The 19411-nt window shown below is 31.4% G+C and overlaps 1 protein-coding gene across 1 annotated transcript; it reads left to right on the top strand.

The window, feature by feature from the left end:
* Nucleotides 1–11010: 11010 nt before the first annotated feature.
* LOC145581858 (uncharacterized) lies at nucleotides 11011–17522 on the top strand. The gene is made up of 7 exons (XM_081638886.1): nucleotides 11011–11499; nucleotides 12479–12578; nucleotides 13854–13913; nucleotides 15947–16064; nucleotides 16409–16491; nucleotides 16794–16858; nucleotides 17032–17522. Exons 1-7 carry the CDS (start codon nucleotides 11291–11293, stop codon nucleotides 17147–17149), a joined length of 753 nt encoding a protein of 250 aa, XP_081495012.1. The 5' UTR covers nucleotides 11011–11290; the 3' UTR covers nucleotides 17150–17522.
* The last annotated feature ends 1889 nt before the right edge of the window (nucleotides 17523–19411 follow it).

The following is a 19411-nucleotide window of genomic DNA, read 5'->3' as shown; positions in this document are numbered from 1 at the left end:
CAACTAGATTTTGATACCATAAGGTTCCCATTAAAAAGTGGATATAAAACGAGCATAAGGAAAATATTATTTGTATAGTGTGTATATTACGTGCATGCATTACAGTACACTTTATTTTTTTTATAGATAAGGAGAAGGTGTTCTATTGGAATTGGATCGGAGTCTCAAACATGTAAGACAGCTCTAACTAGTAGTTCATATAATAGCATAATAAATCACATATACATCAATGTTATAAAGGACGAAATGACTTTAATGTGATTTAGATGTGATAACTAAATTTGTTTTACAAGAATCATCCATTGTATACAAGACATACGTAATAAAGAGACACCGAGAGGTTTCCAATGTATAAAATTCACCTCTAAACTACGCTGCGCAGTTTGCTTACCATGCACAATCCCTGTTTGCTAGTTGTTATGCAAGAATAGTTTGACCAATTGGTTGTCAAAAAAACAAGTTTGACCAATTTTATATCTTCATTATCAATTCATGAACGCAAGAAAAAGTCGTCTTTGTCTTAAATTTTAGCAGAAATTTTTCACCTGATTTTTATTTGTTTTCTGAATTTTAGAGTGAATGAGGGGAATCATATATAGTACGTTCGTACACGTAGTAAACTAGTAATAATACTCCATAGTTGATCTTTAAAGAAAAATTAATTCTTTGTTAGAGCTAATTTTCTTAGAAAAATATTAGTAGTTTCTTTTTCCCGGAAATTTAACATACTTTTGTCAACGTATAGTAATTCATAGCACATAGCCGCATACGTTTATAATCTATTCCTAGTATAGAAATTGAACAAACCTAGTTAATATCCTATACTCCGTATTAACAAAAGTATTTCTTTATATCATCAATTTTCCTTGGTTTCAAAAAAAAAATGGACAATATTTCCTTCTCCCTCCTTCACTCTGAAATTTGTTAAACACACGCGAACAATCTCTCCCTCCCTTCCGGCTCCCATGGCCATGTTAGTGATCGACCACCTTTAAGTCTTTAAACCGACCAGTCGATCTAACAAAAGGCACTCTAATAGTTAAGTATCTAAAGTGGCCTATATACTAACCCCTTACAGAAAGGCATTTGCTCGTGCAGGTGGTGCGACGGTCAGATAATGGTGGTGCTAATGGTCATGCGGTGGTCGGCTAGTGGTTGTGCACCCGGACGGTGATCGGCTGGTTGTGCTAGTGGTCGTGCAGTGGTCAAGGAGTGGTGCTAATGGTCGTGGGTGATATTGTGATGGGTGATACTGGTGGTCGTGCAGTGGTGATAAAAGAGAGAGAAAGGGGGTGTGGCTGCTGACAAGCATGACATTACAAAATAACCCTTGATATAAACAAGTTTTGTTAATATAGAATATTCAAATATAGAATATTCAATTGAATTTTTCACCATAAACACTATATATAAACCACATGTCATTCTTTCTTTCTTCACCATTTGAATTTATTTTATTTTATTTTTTTATGAGAAAATTTTATAATTCTTCTTACCTTAACCCTCCATCTTTCCCATTGATGATCTTTTCTTCATTCACCCACTCCTTTATTAAATTAATAATTGATATATTTTCAATCGCACGACACTTGCAATATTTTCCTATAGAACTCATTAAGATTTCAAAATGCAAAAAATTGTTTTTCTTTCCAATGTTTATATATAATATAGACCGTGTATGGCACAAGAATATTAGGATTTTTTTACTTATAACACCACAATATTGTCAAAATTTTAATTATAACACCATAAAATCCAAAAGTTTTATTATAACACACAAACAAAAGAAAAACCCAAAAATTGAATTATTTCATCACTACTTAACGGATTCTAAGATGAAATCAGTTAGTGGGGTCACCACTAAAATGTGTCATTAATCAATTGATTTAAAAAAAAAAAAAAAAAACTACCCAACCACAAACCCCAATGTCAACACCAGCAGCCCTAACCCCACCGCCGACAACCCCCCCCCCCCCCCCAATCCAAACCCAACCAATGGCACGGCAGGCCAACAACCCTAACCTATCCCTCACCCGAAATACTCTAGCCCTAGCTCCACCACAGAGATCCGCCCCCCTCTCCCTTCCCTCACCCCTAATTCGACGGCGGGTCTAACCCGACCCCTTCGACCTATTCATCCCTTACCCTCACCCCAAAGCGGCCGAAATCGACCATGGCAGTAGGGATGGCAATTCTAAACGAATATCCGCAAATCCCATCCACTCAATTTAAATAAATGGATGAAAATCCGCGTTAAATGGATGAAGGGCAGTTGAAGGATCGAATTTGGGTGGAGCTCCGTTTCATCCGTCACCCAATCCGTCATACGTTTATCACCCGTCATCCACCCGAATATATAATATATTTTTTGAAGAAGAATATATAGTAATACATATGAATTATTGTTTTTCTCCAAAAAAAATTAAATTTTTTTTTTACCTTATGTATTTTACTACTTATATATATTTCTAAAATAGAAATTACTATAAATTACTATATAATTAAATTACTATAAATTACTATATATATTTCTAAAATAGAAATTAATGTAGATTATTAGATTTTTTTTAAAAAATATATAAAAGCCCTCTCTAATATGCATAATGTACTACGGAGTACTTATGTACTTCATGGTGTTTTTTAATTTTAATTTTAATTTTTATTATTGCTATAATTTGGAATTGGAAGCTTTTATTATTCAAGTTAAAAATTGGTTAAAAGGTTTTTTATATATATAAATAACTAGATTAACTCCGTGCGATGCACGATTTTAAAATAAGAATTGAATTATAGACTTTTAACGGGTAATAAAAGAAAATAACTTCCTCATTTTTCCTTAACTAATTTCTAATTAAATATGAATATACAATTCCCGAAAGTGCATAATTTTCATATTTGATTAAGAAATTTCGATTAAATTATATTATTAACTATTGTTAACAACTCGTAAATAACTAAATAGCATAATATGTGTAGAAAACCCAAAATTTAAAATTTAAAAATTCAAATGAAATATATTTTCAAAGTTATGTTAAATATGGTAGCTTAAAAAGGAAAAAAAAATATATGACATCATCCTTGCATTTTAGAGGGAAAAAATTAACTAAAAAAGTGACATGTATGCAATGATGACATTAACGGTTGTTATTTTAGTATATATATAGATAGATGTATTAGACCATTAGTATAGTTATAATTATCACCCGCTAAGCATTCGATCCATCCGTTTCCCCCGCGGATGACGGATGGATCGGATGCGGGTGATGGGTTTTGCTGGTGACGGTTGGGTTGGGTGGAGCGGATCGATGGTAGATATGAGTGGATGCGAGTGAAGCTCCATCCGACCCAAATCCGATCCGTTGTCATTCCTACATGGCAGCCCCAAAATGGTCGATATCGGTGATGTTGTGGGTTTTTTATGGATATTGGTGATTTGTGCGGCTGTCGCTGCATGAATATTGCGGTAGGCGATGCTGAGGGGTTGTGTAGTTTTTCGTGGTGGTTCGAAGAGACTTGGGTGGTTTTCGAGGAGGGGATCGGAAGGGCTGGGTTTGACGATTTTGGTGGGGGTAAGGGGTGTCGGCGGATGGGGTTGGGTCATCGGCAGTGGGGGTCCTGGTTGCCGGTGGTGGGGCTGGGCTAGGTTAGGGTTTAGGGTTTTTTTCTATTTTTTTTTAACTTTTTTTATTTTTATAAATTTATTTTTTTTAACCAATAGGTTATTGACGTGTGACTTTATGAGCCCTATTAATAGATTCCATCCAATAATCTGTTAAATGGTGGTAAAATCAATTTTTTGGTTTTTTGTGGTGTTATAATAAAAGTTTTTTTTAATTTTTTTATATATATATATCGTGTTATAATCGATTTTTCATTTTTTTGTGGTGTTATTTTGCAAAATTTGCTTAATGTTAAATGGATCAATATTCTTAAATTATATTGGGTCGATCAAATAAGGTAGCTTTTTTTTTTCGAAAATACAAGGGTGGTAGTGAAAATCGATGGATCCTAGGATATATTCAATTCCTCACTCTACAAAATAAGAATAATAATTGTTTGTGATTATTTGACTATATATATTATACTTTATAAAAATTACCTAGTCCAATTTAACTTACATTATTGGTGGAAATAACTAAGCATGTACCCAAAAATAAATGACTCGAACTAATTCCTAACATCACGTAATAGATATATGGATTAATCGATGTTAACATTACTATAAATGAACGTATTACCCTTTTTTTTTTTTTTTTTTTTATTCACGTGGTGTAAATAAATTATTAGTTTTTTATATCTTTACTTATATTGTTATACACCATTAAAGATATTAATGGTAAACAAGTAGGGTTGAGCATGGGATGGGTACCCGTACCGTTAGTACTAACGGGTACCCGATAACCAAAATCCCTAAAAGTGATATCCATAACCCAAACCGATTAGTTCGGGTACCTTGATTTCGGGTACTCGTATTTTCAGATCGGTTATCGGGTACCCAATAAAATATCCAATAATGATAATTAAACTTAATTATGTAGTTATTATGATATAATTTACCATTAATTAACAATAATATCACATGATTTTGACCAAATTATTAATAATATTACTAATCATTGATATTATAAAGCAATTATAAAGTAAAGTAAGAGTTTAGATTTAAAAAAAATAGATTTTAAGTAAGGAAAAAAAAGCAAAAAAAATGTTTATCGGATCGGATCGGGTAACCGTTAATTTTAAAATGATACCCATTAACCATACCCGATAACAAATTATCTAAACGGGTACCCAAACCGTTATGGTTATCGGATCGGGTACCCTAATTTTTGAAACGGTTACGGATCGATTTTTCGGTTTTTCGGGTAGTTTTACTCAGCCCTATAAACAAGTGAGTTGAAAATTCAGGAACTTAGGGACCGGATATGAGTGTATGCATTTATGACATCAGTAGTTATTTTTATAGTTTGTCCTTTTTATAAAAATTTGCTGAATTTTGTTTAAAAAAAAAAAAAGTTTGCTGAATTTTTAGGATATTATTGTTAGTTTTCATGAATTCTATCTTTTATGTTGTTATCTTAAGATAGAATTTTATAATAGGATAGAATTATAATAGGCTAGGAGATCTAAGATTTTATTAGCTTATTTATAATCCCATCACTAAGTTAGTTTTAGATTTTTGAAAGTCGTTGTTATTAGCTTATGTATGTATAGTCCATTACTAATTTACTAAGTAATTAGTTTTATTCGTTGATGATGATTAATAAGAAAAATTAAATAAATTTTCTTTCAAAAATTAAAGAAAAAAAAAATTGACCCAATACGAAAAATTGGGCACTTGGGAATTTGGTGAACTAATGCTACAGTACTCCGTAGAAGGTTGGCCACTTGGGAATTTCAAGCCCTAGGCCCAAAGATGGCTAATTGGCTAAATACGAATCATGATGAAAACTACAACGTAAGTTAAAGTTCTAAGTCTTCTAACTAATCTAAACATAGATAGTAACATGATTAAAATAAGACAATATAAAAATTAAGCCAGGTTCAATTTACATGATCTGATTTCTTATTTAACCAAAGCTTGACCTAATTTGTACTCCACATTAATTCGAAAAATAAAATTATGATGTCATTAAATTCGTATTATTAATGTTTAATCAAATATGAAACTTTTGGAATAGTTATCAAAAAGGAAGATACACAAATAAAAAGATAAGATATGATTTGATTATTTCTGAAATAAGTTGATAACAACTTAAATAAAATAAACTGAACACAGCCTTAGAAGATAAAACAATAAATTAAACTGCCAAATATTTAAAAGAGAGTTAAAGTGAACTTATGCTTAAATTAAAGAGAGTAAGAAATTAATTAATACTTGTATTGTTGTTTATACTTCAAAGGTAGAAAGTAAGGAATTTAAACACCAATCAATCTAGTTTCTTCTTGTTTGTAGAGAATGAAATATACTTTTTCCGTTTTAAATTAGATGACACATTTTGAATTAAACACTGTTCACAAATTCTAATTTGACTACGTTTTGTGATTGATCGATAGATAAGAAAGAAAAAAAAAACATAGTTATGTGAATCTTGTTAGATTAATCATCTTAAATTCCAAAATATCAACTTTGTATAGTTTTATTTATAAATAATTAGAGATATTTGCATATGCATTATTGACAAACGTGATTAAAGAAAGGTATCATCTAATTTGGAACAAAGAAAGTATGATTTAGTGGAAATAGTCAAATAGGGCTTCTTCTCTAGTTTAGTTTTTAAAAAATTAACTTTAGATAAGTTTTAAATTAAAAAAAAAATTAATACGGAGTAACTCTAATGAACAAATTTAGTATCAAATCAGTAATAAATATGAGTTTTAATCGATAAATAATATAATTTTAGTCAAAATAAATATAATTTAAGTATAATAATTATAACTTGAGTGGAGAAAAGATTAGATGACATTGATAAGAATTAAGAAAGCTATTACTATAAGGGCTTGTTCTGATGAGATGAACTGAACTGAACTTAGTGGAGCTGAACTAAACTGAATTGAATTGAACTGAACTGAATATTTTATGAGAGAAGGAAATCAAGAACTGAACTGAACTGAACTAAATTAAACTGAATATTTTATGAGAGAAGGAAATTAAGAACTGAACTGAACTTATTGGAGCTGAACTGAATTGAACTGAAAATAAGCTAAAGAGAACAGGCCCTAAGTTTATAACAGATTTTTCTCCCTTTTACATTTAGGAAACCCCAAAGTAGGTGGTCATGATGAAAGCGAGTGAGTGAACATGTGTAGATACTTTAGAATAAGGATGGAATAAGATTGTAAAATGGGTTTTCAATCAATTCCTATTAAAAAGTATAAGAAAACACTTATAAATAGTGTGTAGATAATTATATTCTCAAAAATATTTGTTTACCTATATGCTCCTATTGATATGATGTTAATTACCTCTAAACCTTATTTTATGCGATTTAATGATTTAACTCTTATAAATAGTATTTGAACAATTATACTGTCTAATTGTTTATTAGCCTACATTAATGTTAAATTTTTTTTTAACTCTTAAGAATAGTATTTGGACATTTATATCCTAAATACTTTTGTTATATATATTTTCCCTTATTAATGTTGTCATCAGTTGAGAAAACTCTCTGGACGTAGCTAATTATGAAGCATGCATCACACGTGTTTGTCACATTAGTTAGAAAAAAAAAAGTAGAAGCAAGTTTTAAAATATCATAATATAAATTAAAGTGGGTTAAAAAAAGGGGGTATCAGAGTTGTTGACCCCATAAATAAACCTACATATTTGTGGAGGTGTTGTCTCACATTAAATAAGTGTAAATGTAATAGAGAATATTCTGCTATGTATCCAAAAAAAAAAAAAAAAGTTTTGGTTAAGAGGCTCCTCTCTTATTATTTTATGGTTTTGAAGTACGATATTTTTGGACTTATATTTATTAAAGTGGGCTTTGATGCGAAGTGCGGCCTAAATCCATTTAATATGATATTATAGCCCAAGTAAGGTTGAGTTGTGATATGAGGTAGTATTATGGAGATCTTTATTATACAAATAAATAAATCAAATAGAGAATTATACATATAATTATGTATTGTTGTGTTAATTTTTAAGTTGTTATACTCGTAGTAGTTTTTGGATACTACATAATTATGACTCAGGAAAGATTGAAAACAGTACATGTATTATCATTCTATTATGTTTAGGACTTTAAAGTTTAAACCTATATGTAATATAATATCTTATTGTGTTTAGGATTTATAAAATTATTACAAATTTAGGTATGTCTATAGTTTTAAAAAAAAATAGCAGTCTAAGAAATTTAGAAAAATAATTTTCTTATAATTTTTGTTATATCTGTTAAATTGAAATAATATACTCATAATAATTGGTTAAAAATTTAAAATATATGAAGTATCATAAATGGATCTTGTTTTAAATCATTTTTTAAAATGAATTTTATGATGCAAAAATTATTACAATTTAATAGAATATATATGTATTGAAAGTGATGGAGTATATATTATATTTTATGTATGTGTAAGATTAAAATTTTATCAAAAAATAAAAAAATAAAAATCAAATAACTTTTTATTGATCCATAAAAAACTATTTACAATAAAAAGTTATTTAATATTGGCAATATTGCTTGCATATCATCTAACGTGGTATGTTTATGCATTAGCGTGACACTTGGCGAAAATGTGGAATCTCAAGTGTTGATGTCTCATGGTTTGACTACATAACTTGGCTTTATATATTAGTTATATATATAATAGATTACGGATGTCAAAATTATTCTTTTGGTGTGGAAGATCGAAGAAAAGTAAAAGTCATTTTTAAATTATTAGGGCTTTCGGATTGAAAGGAAAGTAATAATCTAAATCTTGATACATGTTACCAAATTTGAAATATTAATGGTTCAATAAGAACTATTGAATGTTTTATTTGAAATAGTTAGTTAAGAAAATTGAAAAAGTTTAATTTTAAATAGCCACAAAAAAAAAAATGGATTTAGATCTGGAATGGGAAGTAATTAGTCTTGAATTCTTGATTCCATACCATGTAGATTATAGATTGAGTACACACTCAACTATAACCTAATAACTTTAGTACGTAAGACCCTGTTCTCTTCATCTTACAAAAACTATTTAGTAAAAATAATTTCAATTTAGTAAAAATAATATTAGTTCCGTATGAATAAGGCCAACCCCTGTTCACTTCACCTTTTAAATAAATATGCAGTAAAAATAATTCCATTTCAGTTAAAATAATTTCAGTTTAGTAAAATAAGTTCAGCTCAGTAAATATAACTTTAGTTCAGTAAAAATCAGTGAATTTAAAGAAGAAATATAATAATGGATCAGTAAAAATAATTTCAGTTCAGCAAAGATAATTTCAGTTCAATAAATTAATTTCAGTTCAGTAAAAATAATTTAAGTTCACCAAAAATAATTTCAAAGGTAAAGTGAATAGGGCCTAAGTTCAGTTAAGTAGGATTAAGTTCAATTCAATAAATTAAGTTCATTTAATAAAAATAATTCAGTCTATTAAAAATCAATAACTTTATAGAAGAAACATAATATATAATCGGTAAAAATTCAGTAAAATTTATTTCATTTCATTAAGATATAATAATTTAAGTTCAACAAAAATAATTTCAAGTCACTAAAATAATTTTAGTAACCAAAAATAAGTTGAAGAGAATAAGTCCTAAATCTAGAGAAAACTTTGGGCGTGTTTGGCAAAATCTAACTGTGAAGGTAGATGCTAGTTGTGAAGGTAGCTTTTAGTTGTCAACAAGCTGTAGCTGTGAAAATAGATAATTGAGGTATGAGTGTTCAGTAAAGTAGCGGTTGACTAGCTATTACATAAAAAAATCAATATTTTACATTTAAAACTATAGATTAAATTTTCAAAAGCTACCTCTACTTTCAAAACTAACATTTCTAACTTTTTATAAAAGCTACCTCCACCATTAAAAGCTACCATAACTACTACTTTGCCAAACACTCACATTTTTTTGTTAAGTAGTGGTTTGATTTGGTCAAACTACTAAAAGCTACTCAAACGCTAGTGCCGAACACACCCTTTATTTTAAGGGGAATACACAATATTTAGTATTGGAAAAAACGTGTGTGGATCAGGTTCATAACATTATTACAGTGGATATGAGGGGTATATCTATTAGTTGACGCTATGTTGAATATGTAAACCTAATTTTAACAAAATGACTTTGTATTCAAACTTACTTGGATTTAGTTCATAATAATATTATTGTGGATTTGAAGTCCACTCATGTCAGCTGACGTTGTTATGTTGAATAATTTTAGCTAATTCAGTAAAATTAATTTCAAGTGAACAAAAATAATTTATGTTCATAAAAAATAATTTAAGTTCATCAACAAAAATAATTCTAGTTCAGTAAAAATAAGGTGGAGAGAACATAACACCTATACATTTGTTTATATTACTCCTTTTGTCCCAAAATAATTGGCATATTTGAACATTTTCACTATTCATATGTTATCGTTGGCCATGACTTTGTAAAAAAATCATATTAGAAACAAATTTATGATAATGAAATTTGGTGTTAAATAGATACTCCGTATATAACAATGTTATTTTACAAATATAATCAACTTTTTATATAGAAATATATACATATTAATTTACAAATATTTAACCACAATGTATATATTTAAAGTTGAAATACTTCCTCCGTTTTTAAAGTTGATATCATTTGACTTTTACACTATTCACAAACTACACTTTGACTAGTTTTTGTGATTTATAGCTATGATAAAATACATTCAAGTGGGATCTTGTTTGAATCGCCTCAATGTATATTTTATTAATATCCACTTTTTTTTTTTTTTTTTTTTTACAATGTCGAGAATTAGAGATATCAATCGTTTAAACAATGCGTTGACAGAGATGATAATAGAATAGTGTCAACTAAATAAAAATGGAGATGATATACTAATATGTGTCAAGTTTAAATATTATTGTAAAAACAATCACATATTCCATTAACTTTTTCAATATGTTTATTTTTCTAAGAAACCCTAATATTTAAAATTGTTTTTCGTGGCACGGATTATATTAGCACGGTAACTTAATATCGGAGTCGAGTTCCAACTTCCAAGTAGAGTAGGATAGCAAAAATTCAGGTATCTTTCATCCATCCGATCCTCGAGTTAGCCAGCAATTCCAGGTTAACTAAAACACACAAAAATCAATCATTTAATCTCGTTAAAAAACAAAAAAATCTTTTATTATATGAGTTTGATTCCAACCAAATCACTCTCTTCTACATCTGTTTTGATTAGCCCCTTTTCCTTAATCACAACAATTATATTAATAAACCCTTGATTTATTTTTAATTTATTTATTTTCGTTTAACAAAAACAAATACAAAAACAAATCCCAATTGAATTGAAATTCTCTCTTCTACCCTATTTCCTCCTTTTCTTCTTCTTCTTCTTCTTTCTTCCGTACAATCCTTAATTTTCTACTCTCTTTCTCTTTCTCTCTCCTCCAAATACTTTGTGAATTTCCCTCACTTTTTTCCACCCCTTTTCAATTTTCTCCCAAATTCATCGATTTTTTCTGCAAATTTGCAAAACCCCATTTGAAGAAATCAAGAAATTTGACATCTTTATCATCTGGGTATTCGATTTTATGGCGGGAAATCGAGTTTTTGGGTGATTATAAAGTGGGAATTTGTCGAAATTTGTATTGAATTTGGTGGGAATGGCAGCAAGTGCAAACCCATCTGGGAATCAACACCACCAAGAACAATCCTCTTTCAATGGTGGTGGTCCCGCTGCATCCACAAGTAATGGGAATTCGGGTCCGGGTCATGATAATTCGGGTACGGGTTCTGCTATGAAGCATAATCCTGGAATTGCTACAGATTGGACTGCTGAGGAGCAAACAATCTTGGAAAATGGACTCACCCGGTTAGTTAATTCGTTTAATTTTTGTTTTTAAATTTTAATTTTTAATGTATTTTAATAATTTATTTGGTTGAATTATTATTCTTGGTTGTGAGAATCTTTGAAAGGCTATATTTTGAAAATGGTGCTTAAATGTTTAGTGTGTTTTTAGTAAAGATTCTGAATTGAGTTGGGGAATTTTGGTGCCACTTAGATTCTTTTAGTCTTGAATTCTTGGTGGAATTTTTGTTTTTGTTTTTGTTTTTGATGAATTTAATTATAATTTGCTATAGATTCAGATTTGAGTTGAGATTTTTTTTATCTTCTTTTTGGGTGTCCTTTGGTTTAAGAATTTAAGTGCCACTAATGAACAAATATTTTCTAATGAGCATACTGTTTGAAATGTAGTAAAGAATTAGCTCCATAGTTGTGTTTTTTATGTTATTTGAGTTGGGGTTTGGAGGCGAAACAAAGGTTTAGTTTGCTGAGTAGTGATTCGAATTCGCAGGGGCAATGTGTTGGTTTCTTGTTGGAATTATAATTTTGTGTGTTAAGACTTGCAATGCATAGTCTATAGAGTGGAAGTAACTAGGTCTTTGGACCTAGTCATGATGAAATGGAGGATGGTTGGTTTTGGTTGTCTGGTAACTTTCCGAGGTTGTTCAATTGGTCTCTCGTACATTTGTGACGCTAATTTGCAATTATTAGTGTCCTAAATTTCCATGTTTCTTGTATTGGTGGTAATGCTTCTGTGGAGGAACTATGAAAATTTGATACTACCTCCGATTTTTTTTAGTTGCAACTTTGGGGTATTATTTGAGAGATATAAAATATTCCAAAGTTGCAACTAAAAAAAATCGGAGGTAGTATTTGTTAAGCATTTGTCTCGTTCTTGAAGTGTAGAGGCTGTAAATTTCTTATGCGTATTTTTTTTATGCTGGGTGCTGTGCACAAACTTGCCTCTGTATATGATATTAAATCCTCCTTTGCTTGATGCGTGCAGATATGCTTCAGTATCAAGCATTATTCGCTATGCTAAGGTTGCTATGGAGCTTCCAAATAAGACGGTCCGTGATGTGGCACTACGTGCTCGATGGATGAATGTAAGCCCTTGACATCTGTTTTAAAGCAAGATGGTAGATCTTATAATTTGATTTTGCCTCGATATTTATAGCTTTTAGATAGCTGGTAGTTTCTACATGCTCTTGATGCTGATATGAACTTTCAGTAGTATTGTTTGTGGAAGGATGGCCTGTTTATCAATAATGTCAGGATCAATTTCAATTGGTTGTGGGGATAAGAATACATACTGACTTACTGAGGCATCATCACTTTCCAATTACCCTGATGCTGCCTTTTTCCAATTCCTTCTATAATAGTATGGTGGGGTGGATTTTTGTTTTTCAAACCTAGATCTGCAGATTTGGCACTACAAGAAATGTCAGAAGAGCTTTGATTGAATAGCTTTCCTATAGGATCTGCTTGTAATCCGGTGGCAACTGTAGGAGAGGTGGAAACAGCTATCTTTTGTAGCTGTCTATAGGACCTGTATTTGAATATAGTGGATGTTAAGTAATGACCAGCCACTTTTTCTTAGTAAGTTTGGGAAGAGACCATAATATATCTTGATGGGGAGCAGGGAGCTAATTGTTACCTTTACTGAATGAAGTTTTCCTTGCTGCCTTCTTATTGGTTCTTATATATTTGTAGAGAAAAGTTACATGTTTATATACAGAGTATTTTTTTTTTGTTCTCTATTATCTAAGATTTCAGTGAATCACACAACTTTAATCGCTTTATGTCATCTGTTAAGATTTTTTATCACGAGTTGACTTAACTTTATGCTTCATCAGTTCATCATTGTCGCCTATTTAGTGAAGGATATTTAATTTGTCTCTAAAGCTTGAATTTGTTTGTATGATTTATTTCTGTAGTCTTGAAAAACCTAAGGGAATGTTAACTTGACTTTTTCTGCGACTGACTGGCATCAATACTTCCTTCACACCCCCTTTTCTGCATATGTATAGGAATTTGTGAATGTGTGTATCATCTATCATGAATTTGAGTGGGCGAGGCTAATACATTTTCTTAATTTCGAAGACAAAGCTTCGATATGGTTTGGACTTTTCATGTTGAATTTTCATTCTGGATTTGTCCCATACCCCTTTAATTATGTAAATATCTTTCTAGTTTATGTAAGATGATCTAACAAAAGTTATTGAAGTAAGCAAGATATTGGCTATCAGATTAAGGCCATTGAAGTACACAGTCTTACGAAGTATATTCCATTTGGGGGAGGGAGGGTTATGGATTAAGTTATCTGGATCAATAGTGATATGACTTTTCTTGCTGACTTGACTTTTCCAATTGATGTTCAGAAAAAGGAGATGAGCAAGAGAAGAAAAGATGATCATTCGCGGAAAAACAAAGATAAAAGGGTATGTTAGTTTAGATCTTGTTATAATCAATAACTAATGATCCACAGTTTTTGCTGCACGCTCATACATTGCTAATTTACTTTACAACTTCTGTCTTTCACTAACATTCTTCCTAAATCCAGAAGCATAGCTTACTTATTTCATCTATGCATGAAATATGCAAAATTCTTTTCTCTTAGGCAAAGCCCTTGCATCAGTAAAATTCTTTCCGTGCAATTAAATGCTGCTTTCTTTTAATCTTAAACTCTGTATTAGTTTTTTTTCTTCTCTTCTATTAATTTTATTTTCAATTTTTTTGGTGCTATAACTCCTTTTATGTTAAAATTACTGCTGTGCATAGTGCTCCGCCATTTACAAGAGAACACGGCACCGGATTTGTTCTTCCGATTGCAGTTATTCATTTAGGGTGTAAAATAATATTTAATATCTAAACTATATCCTGAAATTTCCAATAAAACATCGCCGTTCATTATCTTTTAGAATATACTCTTCTCATACAGGAGACATAATAGTTAGTGAAAGTGTTGACTATAAGAAATTTTGAGAATGCTGATTGAACATAATGGCATTGCAGTTGTGTTGCAGCCTTGCAGGGTGAAGGTGAGGCTGTGTAATTTCTGATTTATGTAAGACTTGCCTTAGGTGGGAGTTGAACTAGTTTGATGTCTATTTTGTTCTGAATGTACCACATAAAAGTTCTGGAGCTCCCTAAATCTCTATTGTTATATATGCCAAGAGATAGAGAGAATAAAAGATAGGCACCCATGCGATGAGGAGAGATATAGAGTGAAAGTATGTGTAAATAGGGAAATGTTGCAATATTTGTAAAACTTTCTAAAATAGTTATTGTTGCAATGTATGGGGATCGGATGAAGTATCTTTTTAGGTATCTTTACCTACCTTGTTAGTTTGCTAGTATAATTTGGACTCTCATTATAATTTTATTAATAATAATCAATGAGAAATCACTCTATCAGGGAGATTTACACAATCTTACATGGTATCATTCTCAAACTTCACCTAAAAACACTAATTTTATTGTATGGCTTTCGCAATAATATGTTACTTGCTTCGTTATTTAACAACAAATCTGATTTGTGGGGAATAGCTTTGCCTTTACCTTCCTTCTTTTGAGTTGATTACTACCCCTCCCCCCTCTTTTATTTTATAATGAAGACAGGAGGATTTATTTGTTTGAGAGATGAAAAGTATGATTGTAAATGTTATCGAGTTCTCTTTCTCGGGTCAAAATCTTAACAATCTTGTTACATTTCCTGAGCTGTAGAGTGCTAAAAACCTTCATCATGAGCTATTGTAAATGTTATTGAATTGTTGGAAGCTCTTAATGGTGCTATCTGTCTTTGTTGATAAAGGAAACTCCTTATGTCTTATTTACTGTTTGCAACTTCCACCTTCTTGGTGGCTTACTGGGTATTTGGATTATTTCTTTCTTATAAGTGGCTCCTTTAGTGTCTTAGACTGCAATCTACTTGTTACTGTTGGTATTTATTTTCTTTATCTTCATGTTACTCTTACTTTATTGATTGATTATATTTTATGAATGATGCTACTTGATATTTATGGTTTGAACTGTTTTTCCCTTCCCTTATGTTTCATTTTCACTGAACTATATTTTGCACTTTTCTCTGGTTTGAGTGCATATTTCTGAGTTAATTTGCACTTTCAATACTTTGCAATTCGGTGGGAAAGCAAACATGCAGGCTGGCGACAAAAATGCTTTTCATTGTTTTGTCTGTGGTTTTTTTTCTGTATAAAATGAAGATGTCTATTGACCAATAATTGGTTTATGATATTTTTATCGCATGGTTGGCAATTTGGTTTATAACATGTCCTGGAAAAAAAAAAAAAAAAATTTACTGTTTTCTCTATATCCTGTGACTCCTGTCTGTACATGGTTTCCCTGTCCAGCTCTTCTGATTTAGCATTTTTCCTTTCCCATCAATTTATGCTTTAAATATGCATGACCTGTTTTGGCTATACTATAACTTGGATGAGTATTACATTATATCCAGGAGAAAGTCACTGAATCTTCGTCAAAGTCATCTCAGTTGCATGCATCAAGGCCTGGTAGTCATACTTATCCTATGCCAGCAGTTCCATTAGATGATGAAGATGGTATATCTTACAAAGGTAAAGTTATCTATATTGACCTCTACACGCATTGCTTACCGATAAATGTATTATTCAGAAAACTATACATTACTCCTCTGTTTTTACTAGAATTATCAATTATGCGATATAGGCATACTGGTGACATATATCTTCTTTATGCAAAAGATGCGAGTATCTTGGGATGATTTTTTTTTTTTTTTTTTTTTTTTTGGTTGTAACTTTAGTTTATTATGATGCTGACCTAGGGCTTTTTTATGAATTTATTTCCTTTTACTAGTCAATCTCCATGCTTATGGCATGGACATTGGGCTAAGTAAGATTATTTTCCTTTTATCTCTAATTTTTGTGGCCGACTCTTGCAGCAATTGGTGGCCATGTTGGGGAGCTACTTGAGCAAAATAAACAGTTTTTCCAACAAATATCTGCCAACTTTTCGTCGTATCAGGTACACGTTTAACAATAAATTCTTTATATTAGGATAACCTTGCACGTCCATGTTGTTTACACTTTTGAAGGCTATTAATCTCATTTATGGTTTGGTTGATAAAACCTCTTATATAGGATGCAAGGTCTTGTATTAAAATCCTCAGAATTTGGGTTGGGGTTTTGGTTGTAAATTTTGTATACTGATGTGTGATGTTTATTTTATTTACTCAAGAAGAACTGCGCTCTAACAACCAGTCGTGACACATTATACTGTTGGTGGCTAAGCTTGAATTTATTTGCCTTGTGCCTTTTCCGTTTCAGATACAGGAGAACATTAGCCTCTTTCGCCAGGCGTATGACAATATAAAAAAGCTCCTGAACAATAAGTAAGGCTTCAACCTATTTTTTGCTTCTGCAGCTACTTACTTTTGTATGTACTACGTAGTATACTTTCTTACACTGTTTTAAACCACTGGAGTATTGGTCAAATAATTGAAAGTAGTATTCTTTCTTTCTTTACTTGGATCTAATCAACTCATCTGTGCCTTTTTGAATCTAGTGGCAACGTGGACGACACTCCCGAAATAATGAGACAAATGCCTCAATTGCCGGTGAAGCTGAATGAAGAACTTACAATGGCCATCATCCCTGCTTCGAATCACTCAAAGCATTCATGATTGTTTATCAGCTCGCCAAAAGTAGCCAGTTAAACCAGTTAGCAGATTACATCATCTTCCAGCCCCAGTGAAGGGGAAATAGGAAGCAAGCTAGCAAATCAAGTAGATGCTTTCTTCTGTTCATTACAATTTTACAAATGTGAAAATTTATAAGATTTTTAGTTTTTTTTTTTTTTTTACTCTTCTTCTTTACAGCTTTCATTCTCAGTTTACATAGTTTGTGTAGTTGCCAATAGTAATATTATTGGATATTCTTGGAAGTTAGAAACTAGTAAAATAATAAATTATCATGTAGGTCAATTTTTAGCCTATTATGTAATGTTAATTTTTTTTTTGGTGTCTATTTTGAAATGTTAATAAGCATTATTTTTCAGTCCCTTTGTAAGTCATGTTTTGTAAAGAAACTTAGAATTTGCTGATGCATTCTTCTCAGTTGGTAATCTTGGTATGCAAGATCTTGATGCGAGTTTGTGTAGCGAAAAATAAGAATCTGTGACTTCCGTTTTCTTTGATCAATCTTCTCTTCAGTTCAGTTCTCATACTAACAGGTACGACTTTGTGTCCGAAGAGCTTCCATGAATGGTGGCTAGGAAGTAGTAACAACATAAATCTTGGACATGGCGTTCAAATCTAGTATTTTTCCAAGATTTGTATGGTAATTTTGAGATTCTTGACGTCTTTAATTGTTATTACTAGTACTTATACACTCTCCCTTGAATATACTGTAACTGTTTTCCTAATAAAGTTAACCAACACAAAATCTTATATGTGGCTGACTTGTTAGTCAGTTAGTGTAAAAGGGGTTACTTGGTCAGTGTTAAAGGGTTACTTCGTCAGTGTTATAGGGGTTACTCAGTCAGTATTACAAGGGTTATTTGGTCGGTGTTATAAGAGATACTTTCTTTTATAAATGGTCACATGGTGTGTGGCAAGACGGGCTGGTTAGTCAATTATCTTATCATTTTCTTCACATTTCGTTGCCAGAAAAGTGGGGTGTTGGTTGAACAAGCTATGTATCTGTGTTGGAAATTTAGATTTTTTAGGAATTATTTGTAAGTATCATTTGACTATATTTTATTAATAATTTTTTTTTTCTTCTTGTCAAATGTGAAATTTTGTTAGATTTGTGTTTTTAAAATACTATGTTTTTATTTATTTTAAAAGTACTTCGTTTTAATTGAGATTTTTTTTTAATAACCCATATTTTTAGATATTTTCCAACGTGAAGAGGTATCTTCCAAAGTATGAAAAACAAGAAACGTGTTTTGGGCAATCAAGTGGTTATTGGCCCAATAGGAGTATGGAACAATTTAGGCCACCGATTTGCTACAAACCGTGGTACAAGTTGAGTTTTCAACAACGGATCTTTGAAGTCGTTTTCAAAAGATTGTTACTCCGTATTAATGAAGCCAGTAAACTGTTTTATTAGCTGACACTGACACGATTTCTATATCACATTTGTTAATGCATAAGTTAACTCATTTCAATGACCAAAATCTGTGTGAATAATGATACGGCTCACCCCTCTAGGGTGCCGAGGCTGTCATATATATAATAATTATCGTAACATTACATATTACTAGAATACCCTTAGGTATTCTCTATTACACCCCCTCAATCTGTGTAGGAGACACCACACGCAGATTGGATCTCAAAAACTCAAAACCTTGACCGGACAAATTTTTTGTAAAAATGTCAGCTAACTGTAATTGTGTGGGAACATAGCCTACAATCAAGTCACCATGAGCAACACGCTCCCGAACAAAGTGGTAGTCAATCTGGATATGCTTACTGCGATCATGTTGTACCGGATTCACGGTTAAATAGGACGTCGAGACATTATCACAAAAAAGTTTGACCGGAGTGCGTATAATAAGTCCCAACTATGCAAGAAGGGATCGTATCCAAAGAGTATCCTCTACTGTATATGCAACAACGCGGTACTCTGCTTCTGTAGAAGACTTGGAACCGTTGGTTGCTTCTTTGCGCGCTAGGAAACAAGGTTATCCTCTAAGAATACATCATAACCTGTTATGGAGCGATAACTATCAGAGCATCCTGCCCAATCTGCATCTGCGTAAGCAAGAATAATGGAGATGCGTTTGGAAGGGCGTAGCCACAGACCATAATCAGCAGTACCCTGTAAATACCTGTACACACGCTTAACAACCAACAAGTCAGTTGTGCGGGGGGCATGCATAAATTGGGATACTAAATGTACATCATATGTAATATCAGGTCGAGTCATAGTCAAGTATATGA

The sequence above is a fragment of the Chenopodium album genome, chromosome 15 (genome assembly GCF_948465745.1).
Source record: "Chenopodium album chromosome 15, dcCheAlbu1.1, whole genome shotgun sequence".
In the NCBI taxonomy this organism is placed as follows: domain Eukaryota; kingdom Viridiplantae; phylum Streptophyta; class Magnoliopsida; order Caryophyllales; family Amaranthaceae; genus Chenopodium; species Chenopodium album.
Note: the sequence above shows the minus strand (reverse complement) of the source record. Positions and strands in the feature narration are given on the sequence as shown.

Excerpts from the sequence above, each read along its gene's own strand:
- LOC145581858 (XM_081638886.1), top strand. The coding sequence starts at position 11,291 with ATGGCAGCAAGTGCAAACCCATCTGGGAATCAACACCACCAAGAACAA. Across the intron at positions 13,914-15,946 it reads GGAAAAACAAAGATAAAAGG|GAGAAAGTCACTGAATCTTC; the intron begins GTATGTTAGTTT and ends CATTATATCCAG. Across the intron at positions 16,065-16,408 it reads AGATGGTATATCTTACAAAG|CAATTGGTGGCCATGTTGGG; the intron begins GTAAAGTTATCT and ends CGACTCTTGCAG.